This window comes from Schistocerca gregaria, chromosome 3 (genome assembly GCF_023897955.1).
Source record: "Schistocerca gregaria isolate iqSchGreg1 chromosome 3, iqSchGreg1.2, whole genome shotgun sequence".
NCBI classification, from domain to species: Eukaryota; Metazoa; Arthropoda; class Insecta; order Orthoptera; family Acrididae; genus Schistocerca; species Schistocerca gregaria.
The window spans coordinates 281,952,963-281,971,646 of record NC_064922.1 but is presented as its reverse complement, the minus strand read 5'-3'; the positions used below and the strand labels follow the sequence as shown (position 1 = coordinate 281,971,646).

The 18,684-nt window shown below is 39.3% G+C and overlaps 1 protein-coding gene across 2 annotated transcripts in view; it reads right to left on the bottom strand.

The window, feature by feature from the left end:
- Positions 1-772: 772 nt before the first annotated feature.
- Positions 773-18,684, bottom strand: part of LOC126355628 (E3 ubiquitin-protein ligase Ubr3) — a 259,907-nt gene continuing 241,995 nt past the window's right edge. For both annotated transcript variants that reach the window (XM_050005991.1, XM_050005992.1), the window contains one exon: positions 773-2,543. In XM_050005991.1, coding sequence (XP_049861948.1) covers positions 2,286-2,543 — 258 coding nt within the window. In that variant the 3' untranslated portion in view covers positions 773-2,285. The remainder of the gene's footprint in view (positions 2,544-18,684) is intronic.

The window sequence follows — 18,684 nt, the reverse complement described above, 5'->3', positions numbered from 1 at the left end:
TGATGATACCAGGAAATGGTTGTTGTCTTTAGTACAAGAAAGTTCTCATTAAATAAGCTGCAAATTTTGATCCCCCAAAGGAGAGAGGTATTCAGTGGATGGTTCGAGGCCAACAACTACACAGTGCCAAGATGATTGGATTTGTGGATCTCTGGAAAAAAGTAAAAGGTGGAATGTCATTATTTGTTTGGCTGAAAATGCTCCATGGAATAGATATGAATTTTTTGAAAGAACCAGACCTTTTAAGAAGGGATTACGTCAATTTGAGTCCAAGTGATTCTGATGGCAGATTTTATAAATAGATGTATCTGGGAGCTGGCATAAACTGTGCCTCCATTTATTCAAGAATGTTGCTACGAAAGATTTAATTCTCATCTTTCAGTCTTCGAAAGTAATCACCCCGACATTCATCCAAGATAATTCAAGGGAACCAACAGATGATTACACCAGCAAACATGGTATGATAGGGCTCTCCCACCCCATACAGAAAAACGGGGGCAAGGAGACCAATGGGGAGGGGGGGGGGGGGGGGGGGGGGGGAAATAATTGGTGACACTGACATAGTTTAGTGAAATCCTTTAGAAAGTAGGAAAACAGCAGCAGGTTTTGCAGTGCCTGCTCACCTCACACACAAGCAATTTTGCTACTGCAATATTGAGTTTTTACTCATTTGCAGTGCACAAAAAATCTTTGAATAAAACTGGTAAACAAAATAGTGTTGTCTGCCTATTTATGAGGAAATACATTAAGGAAGAAAGGAAAGTAAACTACATATTTTCACATAGTTCTTTAGTAATAAATTTTACACTTTAATATTTACAGACAATTTTACAATACATTTGAGCAAAGCAGAATTGTGTAATTTTAATTTTTCTTGATTCTGATGAAAATAGGCTCTTTAAATCCCAGCTCTGCCCTCCTGCATGAGAAATTACCACATCTCATTTAAAGTATCTGCCTAAAATGTGCTACATAAATCACTTTACATCATCTGTGACTGGAACATTCCTATAACTACATAACAATTATTTTTACAAGAAAAGTCACATTTAACAGAACAAATTGTCATAAGGTAACCAATATACTTGCACTTATGATTTATGAAGCAACTGGGGATGACACAGAGAGAGAAATAATTGAGGAGCATAAGTGTGTTTCAAAATTCTTGTTTCAGCAGTCAGTATATGTCGTAAGATAATTTTACGTCAGACAACACAGAATTACATATTTACACAACAATTACAGTTTCTATTTGAATGGCAAATTATCTGAAACAGATATTAGTGAGTGACTGTACACAAAAGTTAATCATTAGAAGTTGAAGGAATATCTCAGCACTAATTCACATTTAGAACACAAAGTACAGAGTCATAAAAAACCGGAATATGAGGTTACCAAAATAGTAGTTGAGTCACTTTTCTGTGTGTTCATATATGATTGTTTTCTGGCCCTAATGGATGCAGCTGTGCACAAATCCGTTACCACACACAAAGATATGAAGTTATTTGCTATCTGTTATAAATTTTTAATCCAAATTGACTTTTTTGTAGTTTTTAAAAGATGCTAACAGAAAAGGATCTTGAGGTTTTTTGTTTATAAATAAATATAAAACATGAGACATTGCTTTAATAAACAATTTAAAAAAAGACATAGAAAAGATGCAATTTCCAGAACAATAGATCACATGATTGTGCAGGCAGCACCATTATTAGAATCCAATTCATTATCACTCCACAAGTTGTGATTTACACACTCACTCATATCATTGTCCCTCCAACTCATCTTACTTCATCATCACTACACAAGTGCACACAGCCATGTCACATAAGGGGGGGGGGGGGCGGGGGAGGGGGGGGGAAAAAGTGGCTATGTTTTGGAAGTTCCTGATAGCTATAAGCCATTCAATTCAAGATGCTGCGGGAAAAAATTATCACACAAAATAGCTTTTTGCATTTATAAAACAACTACCAAAGGAAAAGTATTTTTTCAAATTCAAAATGTGATAATGTAGAAATGTCAGAGACAGAACATGGCCACACCAAACAAGCACCTGAGTATTACTGAATTTCCAATTTTAATGAGCCATATAAACTTTAACAGCCCAATTACAACTGACAAACCAATAAGGCATTTAAAAGAAACGACGACATATATTGTTATTGTCTTACTCTTTACAATTAATGAATTCTGGATGTCCATAAGAAATAAATTACACAATAATTTTTAGCTTATAACTGATGCTTTCAGTCGACCAGCCAGACATCTGTTTTCGGATTTTGATGTAACTAAAGTGCATCACGATGCCAAACCCACTTCTTATTGGTGTGGTCAAAACGGTGAGCCAGCCACTGCTGTTCTAGCAACTGGTATCTACTATCACTCAAATACAGTGGTTTGCCTCTCTTCAGTTCTCTGTCTTCTTCACCAAAGCTGTCCAGATACACAGAGCCCCATAGACAGGCACGTTTTCCACGAATCACAATGATATAGGATGATGTAACAACCAAGTACATTGCTGTTCCTCCACCGCAGTCTATCGAATGCTGTATTGAAGAATAATGTCTATTAGTAAATGAGAATAGTAAATGTAATACATTGTTTCTAAATATACATTCAAATGACTGCTCTATTTCCTTATGATCATCAATTTCCAATGCTACGTTTTATTTTAACAAGAATTCTTTGAAAAAATTTCATTTGAAATTATCATATCAAATAAATGGTATTTCATTCCGCACGAAGCTTGTGTAGGGACAAATGTGCCCTACAATCATTAGTTTCCTTTTTTTAAATGCCTGTATTGTTTTCATTATGACATATATTGTGTCAATAAATGATGATAGTGACTGGATGGTTGATACACTAGATTTTCAGTACAAATTTCTAAATCAAATAGTGTCACAGAAGTGGATTCTTAAATCTTAAATTACAATGTATTGTGGCATACGCATAAATCAATCAAAACTTTCATAAAACACATGTTACACAACTAGGTGTTCTTCATAGAAAAACAGAGCCCAGGTAATCAGTAAAGGGTGCAACCCTCAGGCTCTGAGCATGTAGCAAAGAAAATATAAATGAAAATAGATGTTAAATGAAATACCACAAATGTCCCTTGCAAAAATTGTAGACACATAGATTCATCCATTTTAAGCTTTTCTTTTTTTTTAAAAAAAAAAAAAAAAAAAAAAAAAAAAAAAAAAAAAAAAAGAAAGAAAGAAAGAAAGAAAGAAAGAAAAGTCAAAGGACTTCTTCTGAAAGTTATCAAGTTTACACTCTCTTTTGCATATGCCTGTCGACAACTCAACGCTTCTGTTATCCAGTGAGTGGTCCTCTTTACATCTAAATTATTTGATGTTATTAGTACTCCCTAATTTTTTAAAAATAACTGAGAGACCACAGATGTTGAATTTGTTTGCTGTTCACAGTTCCTCTATTTGATAATGGAACAGAGGTTTTTGTGGCCAGTACATGTGTCCATGTTGATTTTTGTTTTATGGGTAATTAGACCTTGGTTTCTGTGTCTATCTGACAAGTAGTGATTTACACTCTCACACTTTTTACATTCCACTATGATTTCAATTACTGTCTACTATGTATTGTGCTTTATGTTTTATTTTTTCTGACGCCACCATTCATAATGCCAGACTATGAAACTCAATGCATTCAAATATTTCAGTAGAGCTTACAAATTCTTTAATAATAGAATTACCATGAGAATCATTACAGCAAATAAAAAAAATTCTTTTTAAAAAGATTTTCTATCTAGACCAACCGCACAACCGTTGAATGTTTAAATACTAGCAGTTCTCTTTCGTACTATGCAATCTGTGGAACTTAAAGGGCACCAACTTTGTTATTTATTTTAATCCATTATGAAACTTAACTGCACCTACAAATGGTATGTGCCCTTTGTGCATGGATCTCCTCTCTGATTATGAGGTGAAATGATTTAATACATGCATGGCCCCTGGTTTATAATTATGCAGCTTCAGAAATACTTTTATATCAAGGAAATTTAGAGATAACTTTATCTCTGTCCTTTTTGTTCATAATAAATTCTTCCTTTAGTGACATACAAATACAAAATATAAACATGCTGATGCCCTTGGACAGTCAGAAGATCATACCCACCTGATATACCCATTGCTGTCATTCAAAACTGTGTACAGCTCAAATGAAATTATTTGGTTCCAGAAACATTTTCAAGTCTCAAAACATCTGTCGTGTATATATGCTGACTGAAGCAATTAATGAAAATTTGTACCAAGGCTGGGTTTTGAAACCAGGTCAACTACAGGTGACCCAGGTTCAAATCCTGACGTTGGTACAATTTTTTTCATCACTTCAGCCTGCCACACTCAATGGTTCTCCAAAACCAAGAGACACATTACAATAGGCAACTGCAGTGAACATTGCCTTTACTGATCTCATGGCTGCTACTGCAGATGCAACACACTTACACTATTTCCATTGCAAGAACATCTAGCACTCAGTAGATGCAGCATCGACTGCAATAGAAGCTGCTTTGCAAAAATCAACTGACAAGCAATTTCAACTTCACACATTTATCAGTTCGAACCCCTTTACAAGCTAACTGGTCAGCATATGACAAAGAACTTAATGTGTCCATAAATAATAATTTTGACATATACTTGAAGTCTGGCAGTTCACTTTTACACAGGCCATGAACTGTTATAATCCCGAGTCACAAAGGAAGGTGGCCAAGTTTAATCTCGTTCTGCTCACCTGATGTCATGCATCCTCTGATAGCCAATGAGCATTCAGTAGTTTTCAGGATGCTCCGCTGTGAATGTTGTAGCAATGCATGTGTTGAAATGTGATTGTAGTGAGTTATTTAAGGTATTTCTGTCCCATTTGTTGCGAGCTGTCATGATTGATGGTGGTGGCAAGCTAGAAACATAATTTGCCAGACACGCTTTAATCAAATGTCAATCAGAAAATGGTGGACATATCACAGATGTTGTCAGATCTCAGGAACAGACTGCACAAGCGAGTGGTGTCAGCTTGAGAACTGTTCAACGGATTGCCAGTGAATGTAATTTATCTCTTCAGACCTGAGGAAGCCCACTTTTCAGATCACTAGGAAAACATCACAGCTGTGAGAAGCCTGTCATGAATTTAGACAATTTTTACAAGATGTTGTATGACATGTTGATTTCAGTATGCACAATGAAAACTAATTTCCTACTGGTTATCACTGTTAGCATTCAACTGCGATTCTTGTATATATATTTTAACAATGCATTTCAAGAGACAATGCTCTCATCATCAGGTTGTAAAGTCTATGTCATGAAATTAAACGGACTAAAAAGACCAAATACCACCCCAACTATTTGTGATGGTATTTTGTCTTTTTAGTACATTTAATTTCATGACATAGACTTTACAACCTGATGATAAGAGCATTGTGTCTTGAAACGCGTTGTCAAAATATATGTATAAGAATCGCGGTTGAATGCTAACAGTGATAACCAGTATAACGACAACTGCTACCTTGACTCCATAATGTATTATATTAAATAATATCCTACTATAAAAATTACGTACCTAATTTGTGAAACTATAAGTTTTAAAAGCACTATTTTCAATGCAAAGAATGCTTTAAAACAATGGATTCAAATACAGACATACAAATGATGGAAGAAAATTATTAATCAGGGTGTACACGACCTGGGACAATTGGGAGATCCGGGAAAAAACCTGAGAATTTATTTCATCTGGGAGATAACCAGGAAAAACCCGGGAATTTTTCATTGTTTTTGTTTTCAGTTAAATTTTTGTAATTTTGACTGGTAAGAACCCGATACCCTGAGAAAGGATATTACTGTATCCCGCTACTGCAGAATAATACTGCAGCAATAAAACATGAACGAGAGAAAAAACGAAAATAAAACTTAAATTGCAAAGGAAAGATGCCATATACAGCAACAAAACACAGTGCTCATACAAGCATCTGCCAACAGCAAAATGTGTCAAAGGCTTTAGGAAGACTATGCAATGCTTCGTAACAACAAATTGCCTCCGATGAGCGTGATGTCACAACTGTTTACATTAGATTTGTTTTCACGAGCAGGATCTTGCGCATGTGCAGTTGAGTAGTACCTTCTCCTGCTTCTGGCCAGGCATGTGGCTGTTGGCTGTGTAAGCAGTCGCAGCAAGCAGCTAGATGCTACTGGGAAAAATTTTACTGAAGTGTCCAAGCTGCTAGATTCATGCATGGGCAGCAGGCCCAGATTGGGGGTAAGGGGGAAAAACCTTGTTTCACAAAGCAACTAGCATCCAGCGCACGTTAGTCAGTCGATTATTCATATGACTTTGAAACGCATCCCTGTCGGTTTCTGAACACATTCTAAGATGATTTCTGAATGAATCTTAAGTTGATTTGTGAATGCATGCATAGTGTACATGATATCTCAGTCAGAGGAATCCTCTTCGCATGTAGAAACAAACTTTCCTTCAGACAAAAGGGGCTATACGAGCTGAGCGGAGTGGCCGAACGAATGAATGCCAACTGCTTTCTGATTGTGTGGTTGATTAGGTTTGCGAATGATCAGCGTTGTTATAATTACTAGCGAAATCCATAGATTCAGACTACCGGAGTGGAAATAAATGAATAACAGGTAAGAGAGATTAAGTATTACCTTCTCGGTGTATTCAAGAAAATGAAATTTTGACAGAAAATGTTTGGCCAGATCGATATACTAGTAAAGGCCAATTATACAGTCCCCAGCTAGCAGCCGCTTTAAATTTTATCCTGAAAGAACATGTAACAATGCCTAACCGGAGAATAATCGCGGGATAACTAAACCGGTGATCCTGGCAGAGTTAGTGAAGTTAACCGGCAAGTAAGCTGTGACATTGGCAGGAATAGTTACAGAATTATTGATAACAAGATTGTTTGTTAGAACAAGGAAGGAGAAGAAACAGGGACATCACACAAATTATGGAACAATATAATGATTCCAAGTTTGTATAAAAATTTCGTACAACTACTTTTCGATCTCATGCTTGAGAAACTGGAGTGTATGAATGACGTGTGAAACTATTTCCTAACGTAAAGCTTTTTGCTTGTAGCAGGCCTAATAGGCATTCGATATTGGTACTTTGTGAATTATATTCTGTTGTTACAAAAAAGACTGTTTGTACCAAAAGAGTCTCCTTTATTTGGTGTGTGTTACAATTGTTGCAGTATTAGAAAGGCCTATTTTGTTTTATCTGACAGACAGTGACAAAACAGACGTGATCAGATCGGGAAACCACACCAATCTTGGGTACTGTATTAACAGCTTTTTCAGTATTAGACAGCAACATTTCGATTTTTCATGTAGCAAAACGTTTGATGAGGTAATAGAGTCTTTCGTAGAAAGGGAAGCACACCATGTAAAGCTGTAGCAAGATTAGAGAGAAAAAATTCTAGGAGCTAAGAATTGAAGAAATGTGTATTGTCTTTCTTGTCTCATGTCTTTACTGGGTTTAAGAATCCTATATTTAATTTTATGTCACACAAAGCAGCAAGTTGTTAGCTGATAGGGAGTGAAGAGCGCAGATTTTCTGAACAGTTCATTTTTTTTTTTTTTTAAAAAAAAAAAAGAGGGACAGGATGTCAAACCGGCCAACTGTATGCAGGAGAGGCACCATAGGACGTTTTAATTTCCACTGTCCTGAATACGGTTTGATGGCATCCATTACAAAATATACACGTTTCAATTCCACAGAGCAAAATACAGTGACATGCGACAGAAGAATGCTGTGTGAGGAGGCGAGGCACTGCACTTTGGCACACTTACCACCAAATAACACGACGTACATTTCCTCGAACAGATATGTTTTATGCATCAGATTCTTCAGAAACATGAGCACTACAAAATGAACATATTTTTGAAAATTCGATTTTTTCCTAATTATTGATGTCCTATCTCAAATGCTCGAGAGAGTGGCGGTGTATTGGCCTGGTTCGGAAATATCATAGATCCGGGGCTGGTGCGCAGAGCAGTCCGAGTGGGGAAGTGGGTAGTCTCCGCGTGACCCATGTTTACATTTAGTGATTTTGCTGTTTCCTCCTCGTTTACTGCTCTCATGTCAAATGAAAACAAAACAGATTTCTGTGGCCGGGAGCTATCAAGTGAATTAAAATACTGTCACATAATTACAGAAGGCTAAAATGTGTTATTAGTTGCAGACTTTATTTTATTTCCACCTTTCTGACAGTCAAGCATTAATTGCCTTGCAGAAAAATGAAGTTATTTTTGTCGGTTTGCTAAAGAAATTTTCTTTTATTAATCTTTTCTGTTGAGGCAAACAATATATTTGAAATGAAGTATTTAATTCCACACACTGTTCACTGCATTTCAAGTGAACATTTTCAACTTCTAGCGCTACGGCATTATGCCATAATAAAGAACCAAACATGAGATAACACAGTACTGGTACTCCAAGAAAATTTACATCCCGAAAACCACATTGAAAAGCATAATATAAGGTCGTGGCCTATTTCACTGCGAATTTGGACATATTCTTAATGTGCACTTTAAATGTGCACATTTTAGTATGGGTCACAAAATTCCGACACTCTTTGAGTATCCTCTGATGTCTTGTTTTTCTTATGACATAATGTAAGATCTTTTAATGTTTTACACATACAAACATACGGGCGTCCCACAACATCGTAGCTGGGCAAGCGCAGTGACGCTCTCTGGCAACTGACGCTCTCTGGCAACTGCAGAAACGAACTTATTTCTAACAGGTCGTGGGAAAATATTCTGAATGGTGGTTTGAAAAGAATTACCATCAAAGTAAATTTCCTTTTACGGAAGTTGAACTATGTGCATGAATGTATGATGAATGTCTTAAATCACAGAGTGTTTGACTCTAGTTTAAAAATCAACTCTTTGATGATGAGCCATTTAGATGAATTTTGAGCCCAGAAGATCAGACACTTATGTCATTATTAAAAATTTCACTGGCACTTTTGTGATATATCTTAAATTGTAATACGTGCCTAGAAGACCAAATGTGAAAGTTTAGCTTCTCTTGCAGCCTATTAATTTTATAGACCAATATTATATGTGAAAGCTTCGCACTATGTATATTAATTAAAACCATTAACTTTTTCTGTTTGGGTTTCACACTACTTAACAGTGATGTTGCTATTGGCCGACTACATCACGTGTCCTAAGTTCTGAATACCTACTGTCATTGGCTGGTGAGATCACATGACATGAGCTATGACTGGCTTATAAAAGCGCTTCGCAATCTCTATTTCAATGCTTCGGAAAGTAACATGCGGTGTTTGGTGGAATTCGAATTTATACTTTTGTAACACGAAAATATGCAGCGTACATTTTGCTGCACATCAAAGATCTTTCCAAATCGTGCTTTTTCCCCCCCAGTGTTTAGTTTTCTAAAGCGCCGGAAAATTCTAAACCCATGTATAAAACCGTAATCATTCAAAGGACTGATAAGTTATACAGTTCCAAGAGAAAACATACTGTCAGTTAACTGAGGAAAAAGTATGTTTCCACCCATGAGAAAGTGTATTTTTAACCGGGAAATCTGGCAGAAATCCGAGAATTTTTTTCCTTGTCCATGTATACACCCTGTTAATAGAACATTGTTATATTGCTCATTAATGGACGTAGTTTTTAAGAAGTATTCTTGAAATAAGAAAATCTAGCAATCAGAACATATTTTACTTGGATGAAACATGGGTAAGCCTGAATCAAACTTGGCAAAAGCGTTGGAAAATGAATGATGGTTCAGATGGCTTGCAAGTATCATGTGATAAAGGTGTTAGAATAATTGCACTTTGCACTGGTTTTGTTTCCAGATTTATTCTAGAAAGCAAATGTGTGTTTTGGGCAAAAAGGAGCAATTCAAAGGATTGTCTTTCTGAAATGAAATTGGAGACATTTAAATTATGGTTTAGGAAACAATTTCTCCCTTACACGCCTGCAAATAGTGATTGTTTTGACAATGCAAGCTGTTGTTGGCAAGGCACCCACATCAAGTACTAAAAAGCTGATATCATGCTGTACATTGGAAGTAAAAAGATACTGCATACTGCAACCAAATTTGTACTGAATTGTTGAATTTTATACCACTTCATAAGCTTCATGTAAAAATTTAGAACATCAATAATATTGCAAAGGAATACAAACACATAGTTTTGAATTTGTCACTGTACCATTGCGACTGTGATACAATTGAACTCATATGGGCACAAGTAAAAGGCTATGTCACAAAATGAAACAAGACATTTAAAACAGCAATTATTGTTCCACCTTTATCATGTGGTACTTGCAAGCCATCGTAACCATCATTCATTTTCCAACGCTCTTGCCTAGTTTGATTCAGGCTTACCCATGTTTCATCCAAGTAAAATATGTTCCAATTGCTAGATTTTCTCCCAGATTTCCCGGTTAAAAATACACTTTCTCCCGGAACTGCATAACTTATCAGTCCTTTGAATGATCACAGTTTTATACACGAGTGTAGAATTCTGCACAAATTGCTTGACTGCATAACTCCTTCGGCATGAGCTGATTGTTTTTGGCATACAGAATGGCCACAGGATGAGAACAGGAACAGAGAAATTTTAATTGACAATTTGCTTGAGTCCATCGTCCTCACCAAGTGAATCAGACACTGACACAGACTGCAGTGAAGTGGATAATGACAATAGCAGTAACTGAAAACGATGAAAGGTAAGGGACACACACAACAGTAATGTTGTCTATTTTGTTTTTGTGGTCTCTCTTCCACAGTCACAATTTACAAGTAATATAGGGTTATATTTTATTTATTGCGACTGTAATAAAGGTCTCATTTAGATCAGATGTGTTTAATTTCATTCTAGAGTATTTTCAGTGGTCACTGTTTCATCTCGTACATCTTTCTTCTACACAGACGTTAGATTTTTTAGCACACTGCACTTCAATGACACACAATATATTTTAGTTTTCACATTTTTATAAATTCTAATTTTTTTTGTGTACTCTGATCAAAACAAAGTTAACAAAGTTCTTGGAAGTGAATTGCGGGGTTGTCAGTAATAAAGTAAAGCAAAATGCCTCTGGTCTAAATAACTACTGAAACAGTCTACACTGCAACAAACAGTGATATACTATCAGTAAGAAAAACAAAACTAAGATTGCTGCACTGTGGCCATAAGTGGGAGAAATTAAATGGCCTAAACAACACTTATTACAATCCCAAAAGACGGCACACCCCACCAAATTAAATATAATGTTTTTGGGGCATTTAAATTGTTCCTTTCAGAATGTTGTGAAATGTGAGGTACACTATGTCTAAGCTGGCAGTAGTTATACATTGCATATAGACAAGCACGATACATGTAAAGCACGGAACTTATGAGACAGTGCCCAAGAACCAAAGTGACAATGAAACATGTATTACAGTGGAGTAGCCGCGTGTGGCATTATCAGAGTGTTACACGTTACTGAACTTTTTATACTGTGTGAAAATTATTATCTGGCCTTTGGCACGAGCATTTGTACTACTTTGTACATAGATGCTTAGGACAAAGCACAAAACACACATGCAGCACCAGTCCACATTGCATAGCTTGTTCCCTCACACAAGTCATCTCACTGTGGTAATCGTGTGCTGTTGTTGTTGTTGTTGTTGTTGTTGGTGGTGGTGGTGGCTAAACTTTCTTTACTGCTTGCAATTCGATAAACACAAGCTTACAAACAGCACTTCTATGTGCTTACTACACCTGTCATTTAGGACTGGCAATGCTGCAGTCACCATTCTGTGTCTCTATCTGTGCAGACAGTCATTGTTCATGAATTTTACTGTAACATATGATTGATGGAAGTGGAAACCTTTGTAAGTGCCAAACCTTACATTTGTCAGAATAATCAAAACACAATGTATCTCATATTGTAGATAATGTATTTCTATTCCAAATATTATGCTCCCCACCTCATCACTGCAAAAAATAATGAAGCAAATTAGGGAATAAATACTTTATTAAGACTGTTCTAAATGCTGCACCAGGAAACTGATCGGTTCCCAGAGACAATAAGAAAGTTTATGTTCCAAGTGCCATTAATAAAGATGTCTTATGTTTTATTCAGGATCATAAAAGTCCAGAAATCCAGCAGTAATATTGTAACTGGAAGAAATGCACTCAACAAAAACCATTTCTCATATTTTACATCATTTTGCAATAGAAGAATGACATTAAATTCATGATAAAACATCTCTCAGCATTGACATCTGTTTCTTACATAGGGTGGGGACAAATAAAAGTAACCCAGATGTGGGATACAATTGGATGTGAATGTATACATATAACTACACCGGCCTATGTGCACACCATATGTTCACCTGCCACATGATCCACACTGGCTCAGAGCATAGTATGGGCTGTGTCAATGTGAGTGGAGCAGTGCAAAGGCAACAGTGGTTCTCACAGTGGCAGTGGCAGTAGTGTTCATTGGGTAAAGTTACATGAAAACAAAGTCAAGGAAATGGTGTGGTCAGTTGTTTGCCAAGAAGTTTAATGGTATCAAAGTACCAGCAAAGAATGCCACACAATGCTTAGTCTCAAAACTGCGTGACAGGATCTGTTTTGAATAAGTCAAATAAAATTCTGAAATGTGCCCAGACACCAGAAAATGTGGTTGCAGTTCACCAGAAAATGCTTCAGAGTCCTACCAAATCAACCCAATGCCTGTTGCAAAAGACTGGCATATCACGTCGATCATGCAGACAAATACTCCACCTGGAACTGCGCATGCATCACTACCGAGTGTCTGTTGTTTATGAATTAAAACCAGCAAGTGCTCCTCAGCACCTCCAATTTTGTGAGTGGCTATTCGCTGAGATAACAATGAATGGCTTGGACACTGCTCTGTTCTTTATGTTTGATGAAACCTGGCTTCACCCGAGTTATGTCAACTCATGGAATCACAGGTTCTGGGCAGCAGACATCCCGCATAACTTCTACGAAATGAAACTGCATTATCAGAAGGTTGGAATTTGGTGTGCAGTGTGTGCGCACCACATTATTAGTCCCGTCTTCTTTCATCTGGCACAGATTTCAGAGCATTACATTGTCAACATTTTGAAACCATTTGTCGCAGCATTAATGGAGGAGGAGATGACCTACAGTTACTTCCAACAGGATGAAACAACTGCCCATACAGCCAGCCAAACCTTGGACCACCTGTACACCATCTTCATACCTGACAGAGTTGTTAGCTGAGGTCAGTCTGGTCACAGCCCTTGCTGGCCACCCAGGTCACCTGATCTGTCAATGTGTGACTACTTTGTGTGGGGAGCTCTCAGGTCTAAGGGGTATCACAACAACCATCATAGTCTTCAAGAACTGCAGCAGATCATTTCAGATGACACTGCAGCAATTCCAGAAGTCCAGCTTCGATCAGCCTTCAGCAACTTGCTGATCAGGGCCATTAGTACTGTATTTCCTTTGCTCTGCTGTGTATTTTTGTACCCTGGAACTCTTGTCTCTGGCCCACTTTTATTTGCTCAACCCTGTACAACTCCGTTCTTGGGATGAGATGGCATCATCAACAGGTCTTTCTGTTTTGCAATTGATAAACATGGCTGGTCTTTCAGATGACGTATGGCATAGCATGGCATACATCTGCCATTTTCTTTTGTCTTTTGAATACATTTACATTCTTCTGTTCTTATGTTTCAGAGTACGAATTTTTAATAGCTATTTGAGATGGATGAGTATGGGACAGTTTTATCAGGCTACATTTGGAGAGCTTACATGCCTGAATTGATAATAGACTCTCAGCAGCATCTTTAAAACCAAAGACATCAGTTAATGCATTACAATTACATGGACTGGGTTCAAAGCTATAGCTGACAAAACTTCTGAAAGAAGTACTGCTTGGCACAAAGACCATGTATCTTCTAATAATGAATGTTTCAAACATTTTCTCCATAATTTGACATTTGCTGCAAATCTAGGAGGGCATGCAACAGAGTACCAAGAACACATTAGTGCGGAAAATGCATTTTTGGAAGAAATGGCACTTAGAACATTTTTCATTTCTAGTCTTCAATGACTCACCAGAAAATGGAGAAAGCACTATCACACTAGCTACAACACTTGACTACTGATATCACAGATGTTAGTTGCATGCAGAACATACTAGCCACATGCCCTTTCACAAATCAAGATAATTGTACAACAATTAGATTACAAAGCTCTTGGCATTGTGTAGTAGGATGATGATGTCATTGCACAGCAGGGGGATGATAAACTGAAGCTGCTACATAGTTCTTTATCTGGTTTCCAACTTCAGCACATCAACATACCAAACACAAATATAAAGCAAATACTGTGATATCTCAACATAGTGTGCACGCCTGTTTGGTACAGCTAAGGTCCAACATCAGACCGTCTGTTCACTTCACACTCTGTGCCATCCAGGAGTTAAAGCGATTTATGTTATGTGAATACAGCATTTGTTTGGCATTAGGTAGAAAAGAACCACAAATACAGGGTGTTTCAAAAATGACCGGTATATTTGAAACGGCAATAAAAATTAAACGAGCAGCGATAGAAATACACCGTTTGTTGCAATATGCTTGGGACAACAGTACATTTTCAGGCGGATAAACTTTCGAAATTACTGTAGTTACAATTTTCAACAACAGATGGCGCTGCAAGTGATGTGAAAGATATAGAAGACAATGCAGTCTGTGGGTGCGTCATTCTGTACGTCGTCTTTCTGCTGTAAGCGTGTGCTGTTCACAACGTGCAAGTGTGCTGTGAAAAATTTCAATGGACTGGGAACGTGACGGATGAACATGCTGGAAAGGTAGGGCGACCGCGTACGGCAACCACAGAAGGCAACGTGCAGCTAGTGCAGCAGGTGATCCAACAGCGGCCTCGGGTTTCCGTTCGTCGTGTTGCAGCTGCGGTCCAAATGACGCCAACGTCCACGAATCGTCTCATGCGCCAGAGTTTACACCTCTATCCACACAAATTTCAAACGCGGCAACCCCTCAGCACCGCTACCATTGCCGCACGAGACATATTCGCTAACGATATAGTGCACAGGACTGATGATGGCGATATGCATGTGGGCAGCATTTGGTTTACTGATGAAGCTTATTTTTACCTTCACGGCTTCGTCAATAAACAGAACTGGCCCATATGGGGAACCGAAAAGCCCCATGTTGCAGTCCCATCGTCCCTGCATCCTCAAAAAGTACTGGTCTGGGCCGCCATTTCTTCCAAAGGAATCATTGGCCCATTTTTCAAATCCGAAACGATTACTGCATCACGCTATCTTTGTGAATTTGTGGATGTACAAACTGCCTTAGACGACACTGCGAACACCTCGTGGTTTATACAAGATGGTGTCCGGCCACATCGCACGGCCGACGTCTTTAATTTCCTGAATGAATATTTCGATGATCGTGTGATTGCTTTGGGCTATCCGAAACATACAGGAGGCGGCGTGGATTGGCCTCCCTACTCGCCAGACATGAACCCCTGTGACTTCTTTCTGTGGGGGACACTTGAAAGACCAGGTGTACCGCCAGAATCCAGAAACAATTGAACAGCTGAAGCAGTACATCTCATCTGCATGTGAAGCCATTCTGCCAGACACGTTGTCAAAGGTCTCGGGTAATTTCATTCAGAGACTACGCCATATTATTGCTACGCATGGTGGATATGTGGAAAATATCGTACTATAGAGTTTCCCAGACCGCAGCGCCATCTGTTGTTGAAAATTGTAACTACTGTAATTTCGAAAGTTTGTCTGCCTGAAAATGTACTGTTGTCCCAAGCATATTGCAACAAACGATGTATTTCTATCGCTGCTCGTTTAGTTTGTATTGCTGTTTCAAATATACCGGTCATTTTTGAAACACCCTGTATATCATGCACAGCGTGCATACCAGGAGAATAAAATCAGTAATCATCTCGTCTTACACCTCGCACTTTCGATCCACTAAACCAGCAATTCATGCGCATACATGTATATATTGATGGACCCCTCCTGCTACCAGAAGGCTGTAGTTTCTGCCTGATGACAGCCACTTTTCACACTGACCAGGTCTCCCAAAGGAAGATGCCGCACCCCTGACTGTAGATAAAACATTCTTAAGGTCTATTCACGGTGCTACTAAGTCCTCCTGGGAATTCAGGGAATTTGGACAGCTGCCTAACATCCTTCAAACAAAAACAGGCCAGTAAACACTAACACTGTCTGCTCAAAGCCTGTCTAAGATGCTGTGCCTTCAAACACAGCACAGACACTCTTCTGACTGTCCCGCTTGGCATATGAACTGCCTTCAAAGCTGACCTGAACGCAACTGCTAAGCTGGTTATGGACAAATGTTGTGTCTACCAGGAACATTTATTAATACCACACTCTGTAATACAAAAAATTGAATATCGGACATCGTACAATAGTTATGTACACAAATCTGTAGACTTTCAAACAATGGAAAATCCAGGATGGAATGTAACAATGTGAGAGAAGGAGACACACTCACACACACACACACACACACACACACACACACACACACACACACACACACAATCTGCAGTCTCAGAGAGCTGAAACTACACTGCGAGCTGCAGCACCAGTGAGTGCATGATGGGAGTGGCGACTTGGTGGAGGTAAGGAGGAGGCTGGGGTGGGGAGGGGGACGGGTAGTATGGTAGTAGTGGCGGACAGTGAAGTGTTGCAGTTTAGACAGAGGGTAGGAGAGAAGGTGCGGAGGGGGGTGAGGGTAAGTAGCGGAAAGGAGAGGAATAAAAATAAAAGAAATTAAAAGACTGGGTGTAGTGGTGAAATGACGGCTGTGTAGTGCTGGAATGGGAACAGGGAGGGTGCTGGATGGGTGAGTACAGTGACTAACGAAGGTTGAGGTCAGGAGGGTTACCGGAACATAGGACGTATTGCAGGGAAAGTTCCCACATGCAGAATTCAGAAAAGCTGGTGTTGGTGGGAAGGACCCATATGGCACAGGCTGTGAAGCAGTCATTGAAATGGGGGTATCATGTTTGGCAGCGTGTTCAGCTACAGGGTGGTCAACTTGTTTTTTGGCCACAGTTAGTCGGTGGCCATTCATGCGGACAGACAGCTTGTTTGTTGTCATGCCTACATAGAATGCAGCACAGTGGTTGCAGCTTAGCTTGTAGATCACATGACTGGTTTCACAGGCAGCCCTGCCTTTGATGCGATAGGTAATGTTAGTGACCGGACTGGAGTAGGTGGTGGTAAGAGGATATATGGACAGGTCTTGCATCTAGGTCTGTTACAGGGGTATGAGTCATGAGGTAAAGGATTGGGAGCAGGGGTTGTGTAAGGATGGACGAGTATATTGTGTGGGTTCGGTGGACGGCAGAATACCACGATAGGAGGGGTGGGAAGGATAGTGGGTAGGACATTTCTCATTTCAGGAAACGACAAGAGGTAATCGAAACCCTGGCGGAGAATGTAATACAGTTGCTCCAGTCCCAGATGGTACTGAGTTACGAGGGGAATGGTTCTCTGTGGCCAGACTGTGGGACTTTGGGAGGTGGCGGGAGACTGGAAAGATAAGGCATGGGAGATTTGTTTTTGTACAAGGATGGGAGGATAACTACAGTCAGTGAAGGCTTTAGTGAGACCCTCGGTATATTTAGAGATGGACTGCTCGTCAGTGCAGATGCGATGACCACGAGTGGCTAGGCTGTACGGAAGGGACTTCTTGGTATGGAATGGGTGGCAGCTGTCAAGGAAGGTGGCTTGTTGGGTTGGGTAGGACCAGGTGAAGCAAACGGGGGAGAAGTTGTTGAGGTTCTGGAGGAATGTGAATAAGGTGTCCTCACCTTCAATTCAGATACCAAAGAGGTCATCAATGAATCTGAACCAGGTGAGGGATTTAGGATTCTGGGTTTTTAGGAAGGATTCCTCTAGATGGCCCATGAATAGGTTAGCATAGGATGGTGCCATGCAAGCGCCCATAGCCATACCGCAGATTTGTTTGTAGGTAATTCCTTCAACGGAGCAGTAATTGTGGGTGAGGATATAGTTGGTCATGGAGACTGGAATTAAGTTGTAGGTTTGGAATCCATAGGGCGTATGGAAAGGTAGTGTTCGATAGCATTAAGACCATGGGCATTGAGAATGTTAGTGCACAGGGAGGTGGCATCAATAGTGTTGAGCAGGGAGAGGAACTGTGGTGAGTCAGTCAAGGAAATGGTTGGTATTTTTATATAGGAGGATAGGTTCCGGGTAATAGGTTGAAGGTGTTGGTCTACGAGAGCAGAGATTCTCTCAGTGGGGGCACAGTACCTGGCCACAATGGGGCATCGTGGGTGGTTGGGTTTATGGACTTTAGGAAGCATGTAGAAGGTGGCAGTGTGGGCAGTGGTGTGGGTAAGTAGAGAGATGGACTCTGGGGAGAGGTTCTGGGATGGGCCTAAGGATTTGAGTAGCGACTGGAGATCCTGCTGGATTGCTGGAATGGGTTCACTGTGGCATAGTTTGTAGGTGGAAGTATCTGAAAGCTGACGGAGTTCTTCTGCCACGTAATCCTTGCGGTTCAAAACTACGGTGGTGGAGTCTTTGTCTGCAGGTAGGAAGATACGATCAGGATCAGTTTTTAGATGGTGGACTGCGGTTCTTTCTGCAGATGTAAGGT